The 8,658-nt window shown below is 34.6% G+C and overlaps 1 protein-coding gene across 2 annotated transcripts in view; it reads right to left on the reverse strand.

The window, feature by feature from the left end:
- The window catches only part of LOC114654621 (tumor necrosis factor alpha-induced protein 8), a 92,052-nt gene extending 83,877 nt beyond the window's left edge, over positions 1-8,175 (reverse strand). The window contains exon 1 of one of the 2 annotated variants that reach the window (XM_028805259.2): positions 7,986-8,175. In XM_028805259.2, the coding sequence (XP_028661092.1) occupies position 7,986 (1 nt within the window). In that variant the 5' untranslated portion in view covers positions 7,987-8,175. Of the gene's footprint in view, positions 1-7,042; positions 7,140-7,985 lie in introns of those variants that run through there. The other variant, XM_051929985.1, reaches the window with a different exon arrangement.
- Positions 8,176-8,658: the final 483 nt, after the last annotated feature.

The raw sequence follows: 8,658 nt of genomic DNA on the forward strand, positions 1-8,658 counted from the left end.
CAAGGTAATTAATGGGACATGCAGAATCAGCTACTATAACAGCTGCAAAGCTACTCATGCCACAATGGCATGGTGTAAGCTAAAAGCTTCTTGAGAACACATATTATCTATGAAGAAACTGCTACTATAAATGACATATTCACTTTGCCTTCCTGAAAACGTCAATGTATTTATAAAAAAAACAATGCTTGGTAAAAATAGATACAATTACCTGAACAGTATGTGATATAAACATGTCACTAATTTTAGATTTTGTAACCTGGTTACTTCTGTTTATTTCAGCGCTACACATATCTGTTGGGAGCATGATTAAGACTCATTCTTAAAAAACACATATTATTGGTTATTTAGCAGCTGGTAGAAATACAACTCATACAGCAAGTCATCTTCCAAGAGCTACTAAATGGGAAGCTGAAAGAATTATGAAGGCATAGTGGTTTGCCTGTTGACTATCACAAATGCAACACAACAATATTGAGCACGACTAAGCATAAAATTTTAAATAAACCTACATAAACTTGCAATGGAAACGTGCAAAAAAGTATTAAGGCATATGGAGATGCACTTTTACTCAGACTCAAGCTTTTCTCCAGGACAAGTTCTACTTCAAACTGAAAATCGCCAAAAATTGTATAAACAATTGTATAAACAAAATTACAGCGAATTTCTGCATTCTGCCAATATCAGTTTCTGATTTACAAACAAAATTCTTGCTTGCACCTTTGCCTGCATTAAATGCTAGTGAAGCAGGACCAGAATTTAACACAAAATGTTTCATAGCGTGAAGTACTAGAAGTATGAAAAATCTGTATGAGACAAATACCAAGAAGAACAAGAGTTCTATTTTGTAGGTAGAATCACATATATTGCTGCAGAGCTTAGAAAATATAAAACAGTCATTCAATAAAGTTTTGAGAAGTTCTTGAAGTGGAATAACATTTTTAAAGCTGAAACTGGGGACATGTATAGAAATCCATTTTAACATTTGTGGTCTGATGGTAACATCCAGAAGTCCTGTTTGACTTGTGCCAGTTCATATTTTCCAACATCTACCTACCAATATTTGGATACCAATACTGTAATTAGAATAAAAGAATAAAGTCTAGTCCAGTATCAATGACAGAATTTAACACCTTAAGCAACCTCTGCCCTGATAGTACTTTATTAGTGTCTCTCTCTGTTTTTTTCGGTTTCCTAAATTTCAGCATTTCCTGTAAGTTTTCCTATAGTAAAAATCTACCAAAACTTTCACAGAAAGGTATCACAGACTATGATTAAGAAATGAAAGACACATTAATTTCTTTTTTCACCTAGATAAACACCTGAGCAATCACATATAGGTTACATAGCATTAAAGAAGATCTACATCTTCCAGGATGAATACATACAGATACGGTCCACATGTAATTATGGCATCAGGCAGTAGCACTGTGTTGTATGTTAGCGAAATATGCAAATAAAAATTTACTGTTACTGTACTGTGCACTGGAATGAATAAAGTACAAATGTACCACATACTATACAGGTAAGCGACATATTAATCTTTTAGTATCTCTTTGATAAAAAAATAAGTGTGGTTGATATTTATTATTATAGATTGACACAACTGTCTTGGTCACTCTACTTTTCAGTATACCGATACTACATTAGGTTGCAACATAACCTCTTCTGCTACATTCATGATCTAAGAGATTGATATCCCACACCTACATTACACATACATAGTGCCTAGCATAAGTTTTAAAATTTCTCTCAACGTACTGAAGTTCCAATTCTCTAATTTCACTGAACAACAAAATACCACTCTGAAATGTTGTCCTATGTGATGTTATATCAAAGCAGTAAAATTCAAAATTGTGTTTTATGCCAAGAAACAGTCTTAAGAAGGAAAAAGTGAAACACACCAACAGCAAAATGTCTAATAAACAAAGGTAACATGATGTACAAATGAAGATTGATATAAGGCGTATCTGATGAAAAGAATACAGTAGTATAATACAATTGTTACTTAAGTCACATCACAATTACTATTAAAGACATGGCAAAAAAGATACTAGCGATGCAGAAGAGGATTAGAATGCTATCTCATAAATCGAAAATGAAGCTAAAACTAAAGTCACTAATACAGAAGTAATTACAATATTTATATTTTATCTTTTTATATTTTATATTTAAGGAATATGATAGATAAAGTTCTACTGGTCCCAAGTGGAAGTTTTCACAGATGCTAAATAAATAAATACATCAATACTGCATTATTACAATTCATTTTATTTATATAGTGCCTTTCCCATGCTGAAGGACAAACAAACCAACCTCCTTTCAAATACATAACAGAATCGCTAAAAAGAAAAAAAACAATTAAAAAAAAAAAATTCTGACTTGCCTAAAGTTGAAAAGATTTATTGGTATAAAGGAGTTCTAATAGCATTTCTTGGCACACTTCTGCCGAATAACTTGTTGGCTGAATGTTAGTGTGTCTGAGAGGGCATATGCATCATTGCTATACTATAACATGCTACACAAATTAGAATGTGATGCAACTCTATAATATGTGTTTTATCGGTTAATTTTCCTTTTTGAGCAAGGATGGCAAGGACCTAGCTAAAGCTCTATCAAGCTGAATGCATACACCTCCTCCCTGTATAATTTTTGTAAGATTAAAATATGTTTGCTAAAAGGCAAACAAACAATTACTATCAAATCTTTGACATATGTTCAACATAATAGACAGCTTTCTGATATTTTTAATGTCCTGGACAAACCATAAGTCTGAACATACCACAGGTATATATTTTTATCAAGACATTTCTGTTACTAAATGTATTTTAGATAATTTGCTAAAAGAAACTGAGTCAGCTTTCCTAACCTGTCTGCAAACTTTTCTTTGTGCTGTGACGGTAATCCAGGCCACTTACACGTGTCAGTAAATAACTGCACTAAAGTGACAACCCTCCAAACCAATGACGCTTTTAGTTAACACACTTATTCATGCTTTCTTTGCCTTCTGTCCCATTACCAATTAATCAAGGATATAAATAATGGTTGAGGACTCTTCAAAATGGGGATACTCAAGTAGCTTGATTACTCATGACACAGCCCTAACAACTTTAAATCAAGAATTACTGTAAAGGAAACAAATTTGAAAAGTAGTTAGACCAAAGAAATATTACACACTGCTTTACATTCTGACAGCTAATTGTTAAAAACTGTAGAACTGCTAACAATTGTAAAACTGTCTACCAAATTTGCTTTGGTATTTCAGTAGCTGCATAATAAGAAATAAATATGCCAAAAAAGGCTTAATACTACACTATTTTCTTTACAAAAGGAGCCAATGTGTTGTAAAGCATACGTGACTTACACAAATTTATACCAAGAGCAATATCACAGTTTACTTTAAATAGTGCATTTACTGTGATTACCATTTAAACATTATGCACCAATTGAAACATAAAAACGGCAAAGAAAAAATAACATTTGTTGTGTTTTACAACAAAAAACTAAATTTGATAGAACAGAATACCAAAAGACAGTGTCAAAAATTAAATGCACTAAAGGCAATTAATGGAAAGGAGGAAATTTGTTTTTAGCCATTATTAGAATATTAAGACTTAATGTGCTGCACAGTTAGCATTTGCCAAGAGAATAACAAAGTGTACAGTCTTGTGATGGATTATATGATAAACGTGCAGATGACAAGCAGTAAAGAGATTCATGTTTTATATAGTTGGAAATAACACGTGACAGACCTCCCTGCCAGAGAATAAGACACTAGTTTCACCCTTAAAGCAACATCTGTGGTGATGCACACATTCCTGGCTGCCACAACTTTGACAGCCATTTGTCACAAGGGAAATCCCAAAATCTTGGAAGGAATCTGTGAAATTTTCTGTCATGCTGATGCTAACTAAAACAAGCCAGTTTATTATAAGATCCGAGGCATATACATCATTAAAAATGCTTTTAAAATTTTGTTACTTTGTAATTACAGAAAACTATCAATGATTTATTAAAGTATTATATTTGTATATATCTAGGCATATGCTATACAATCACACATATACAAATATATAATAAAATCAGATATTGTTTTTAAATACAAGATTGAAAAGCCAATAGTTTTCCATAAACATTGGCTTCATCTCCTCCCAATACTGAACTAGATAAAGGAGGATGTAAAATGGATGAAAACTTACAGATATTACAGTAAGTCTTGTTATCTGTCAGCGGCATTATAAAAGCATGTAATTCTAATCCAACAGAGTGCCCAATTTTATCTGTAAACCAGAGTAAATAGTTAGATATGACACAGACAACAGGTCTGATATCTTACGGCTCTGCAATTACCACACAAACAGCAAACATTGATGATTCAGCTAATTAACCTCCATATTTGTAAGTTTGTGTACATTAAAGTTTCCTGTGCCTAAGCAAGCCATGTTAATGTGTCTGCCATTCAACCATTTACAAAATCCACTGTCCTCCCATGTAGGCTGCCATGCAGCTCTTCAAAATGCAGTAACCAGCTTACACAAATGTCAGTAATATGGCAAGAATCGGATGAATCCTCTAATGGGGAGAATTGCTAATACCAGACAAAACAAAAATTAAATGAATGAAATGAAAAACAACCTTTAAATGCCACATTTGACTTATAAAACGATGAAGCAGAAATTACAAGTGTTAAATAAATCAGCAATTTGAAGAATGTATATTGCATTACCATAAAAAAAAACTTCATGCTAGTTTACAATGCTTAGAAGAGCAATCTAGTATATATACTGTAATTAGCATTTCTTCTGGTATAGGTCCATCTCTAATCCATCTCAGTGTGACGCTGTAACTATTGTACAGTTAATCCTTTATTTGGAACATCCATTTAATGCTTTTAAGCTATTACTGCTCATTTACCAGTGAGTCCCACTGAAATAAAACAAATTTTGAAGTTAATCTATTTAACAAAATTAAAACACTATCCAAATATGTACAGACCAAACAGGACTTTAAAATTATAACAAAATCTGGTAACATTGGCTGAATTAACTTTCTGTAAGTATTCCTTCATCTTTTTCAAACCTACCTAATTCAGTTCATGACTGTAGTGGCTATAGCTTATCCAGAAGAATTAGATTAAATATAAGTACTGGTCCTGGATGAGGCAACAGGACACATCACACGCACACGTGTGCACACACACACACAATCACTTACTTATACTAATTGAGAGCTGACCATTACCATAACCCACACATCTTTGAGAGTTGCAAGGAAACCCAGGGTACCTGAAGAAAAAAACAAACTTCAAACTCCACACAGAACTGAGATTTCTGAAGATGTGAGCCAACAGCTCTAAACACTGCATTAATGTGCAATGCTGCCTTTGTTTACTTTAAAGGAATTTAGTTATTAGGGTTTAATAATACTATTAACAATATGCAGTTCATAATGAGAAAAGGAACAGGTATGTTTCTTTAACACCTCTACTGCAACTTTCACCTATTTTTGGAAAATTATTTTTTTCTGAAATGGCTATTTTTTTCTTTAAAAAACTGAGATGACCACCTAAAAAAAATACTAAATTTACTAGTCACCCCAGTGCAAAAATGTGGCATTAAAACAAACACAAATTAGTAATCTTTTTTATCAATTGACCCAAAAATCTGTTAAGTTTCTAAAGCAAATTCAAATGGTGGAAAAAGTTACAGGCTGTTTCAGTTGAGATGCAACATGTCTGAACTTCCTGAACCTGCATGTAAACATAATGCCTGTTTTGAAAAGGGCATTTTAAAAAGTCATCATGAACGTGGTCTTTTAGGTATAATATTGTGTTAAAGAAAAAAAACATGTAAACACATGGTGACAATTCATTATAATAATAAAATCTGTTACTGTTTGAGAAGTTTTTTAATCTAACTTCTGTATTAGTAAAAAAAAAATTGTTATTAATACACTCTTTGTAATTATGCACTGAAATAGTTAAAAAAAAAAAAAAAAAAAAAAAAGATATTGCCACAAAGCAGCATTCAAACTTCTGCATCTTTTCAGAAGAAATTAAATGCCGTTTTTTTCTCCACCGTCTCTAAATTTAGAAGAACCGTCTCCTCCGGCATAAAAGTTTGTTTAAAAGTCTCAACAAAGATCAATTAGGACATCCACTGTGAGCAACAGATGTCAGTCATGTTGCAATGACAGTCACACAGGAAGAATGAGGTAATGAAACGTTCTAAAGCTGAGAAACCAAACACACTAATGTCCAAGATAGATTTTTTACCGTATCTGAAAAACTGACAGTAAGAGAAAATAAAAAAAACTTTTGAAAAAACGATGTGTTGCCTGCAGCAATACATCTGTGTCAAGCAAAAATGTTATAGAAAACTAACAAAAAGTGAACAATGCAGATCGTATGTGAAATTAACATTATAAATTAATTTTACTCTCACACCGCTAAACATTGCTGTCAGATTTTTTTTCATTGAGTAACACTACGGTGTTGTACCGTGTTAGCCATTATGAATGTGTTGAGAAGTCAAGCAAAATGACACCTTTTATTGGCTAACTAAAATGATTACAATATGCAAGCTTCGAGGCAACTCGGGCTCCTTACTGTAATCTTTTTAGTTAGCCAATTGATTGACTAAATGACTGTTACTTACGTTGTTACGATTACACTAATCGTTCAATAAATACAGATTTTCACTTTTACTGTTGAAATATATTAAACTGTTGGCTCTTCTTTCAACATTATGCCTTATGCTGCAATTAGGGTTTTGTGATGGCGATCAAAATCTAAACAATTACATATTATAAATGTTATAAAACGTGTGAAAAATATTGTGTTACTTTTAAAAACTGCAACCACAAATCACACTTGGTTTAACTGTGTAGATTACAAACGAGCTCGTCGTCATGACAGATTTTTATTTGGGAGATTAAATTCATACATAATCATGTTAAGAAATAAAAATCTCTTTTGTCTGAAGCAACTTTTCTTTAAAAAAGTTCAAAACCAATGAAAAGCTTCTTGTTTAGCAAGACATACCAAATCTGTCACAACCTGCCTCTGAAGGGAGTGTGGTATTTCCGATGTGCGCTTTTGCACATTTGTACAGCCTTCTCTAATTTGAACTTTCAAAGAGCGCCTCCCAGGGTATCATTTTTGACTCCTTCTAACGCTTAAAATAAAGACACAAAAACAAGTGTTGCTGCGCTAAGATTTTGCTCTAAAGAAACGTGTATTGCGGCTAGGGAACGTTTTCCTTTAGTATGGTACGGGGTTGGGGGGCGTAGCGACTGACACAAGAAAGGCAACAAAATACCGAGAAGCCGCATCATACGGTTTTATATAGTTGTTCCGCTACGCTGAACTGAGAGTTGTTCAGCTGACCGCGACAACACTTTCACACTAAAGAGCAACTTCTCACCACAAGCACCCCCACCTGGTCCCTCGGCGCGTTTCTGAGGAGACCTGCTAGGATCTCCTAAACATTAGAGCTCCGTGGGTGTGCAGCACGAACAGTCGGACTAACTGCGGAATCCGACCGCCTGCTCCACAGCGCAAACTGTCACAGACCCAAAAATCTCCCCCTGCCCCATGGCGATCTTATGGCACACATATTGCTGTACAATAATCTGGTTTCTTTAACAGTACACATGGACCTGTCACTAGTCACTACCGGGGTTTCCAGCACACCTACATGCCTCAAACTGTCGCGGTCCGAAATGAACCGTCTCACGACACACGCAACGGTGTTTGCTTGCTCCACACTAAACATAAACCCGATGCGTTGATTTTATCTAATAATACACTGTACACTACCACAGGTAAAGTTCACTCCCGACTTACTAGGGCAGACTAACAGTTCCACTGACACTAGCAAAGCGGATAACGGTAGGGAAAGCACCGAAAAGGCAGCGAAGCAACGCAAAACTCGGAAAGTTGCTAAACCGTGTATCAGTTTTAATTTTAAAAGTTATCTACTTACTCTGTTACGGGCGATAATGTCTTTTATAATTCAGAAAATGTATCAGGAAAACACAGTAACTTCCGCGGCAAAGAGTTGCAACTTTCTGGTACAAATGCGCTTTGTTAAAAAAAAAAATATATATATATATATATATCAGCTCTCAATTGAGATAAGTGACACAGATGCAAACTCCGTGTTTCTGCGGTTGCTAGTTAAATCGCTATTTTGACAGCGGAAATACCGCCCTCGCCCGCCAGGCCTTCTATTTCTGAGTGGCGTCTCAATTGGCCAATCCCAGTTCCCGAACGACTGACGTTGACCAATAATTGGCAGTGAAGAGAGAAAGGTATGCAGGCTTTCTGACTCATAAATACTTTGAAGCGATTGGCTCGCGTTCATCGAGGTAGACGAAATTCTGGAAAGCGCTTGAAAGTGAATTTTGAGATTGTTGTTCTGTGGGCAGCGGCACGTGTGTATTATCTTATTTAGACTAACGCTTATCTGTTATCCATTACAACTGTTTAGTAGGTGCCAACTCCTGCTGAACTCGACCTGTAAAGTGAAAACTCAGTGAAACTACAGTCAAGAGACTGCTAACGGTATTGCTCACAATAACTTGTAAGTATAGGCCGCTTTTGGAAGAATTGTCTTTTTTCATACAAACTGCCAGTGTTATTTTTCCTTGCCTTTC

Source organism: Erpetoichthys calabaricus, chromosome 7 (genome assembly GCF_900747795.2).
Source record: "Erpetoichthys calabaricus chromosome 7, fErpCal1.3, whole genome shotgun sequence".
NCBI classification, from domain to species: domain Eukaryota; kingdom Metazoa; phylum Chordata; class Cladistia; order Polypteriformes; family Polypteridae; genus Erpetoichthys; species Erpetoichthys calabaricus.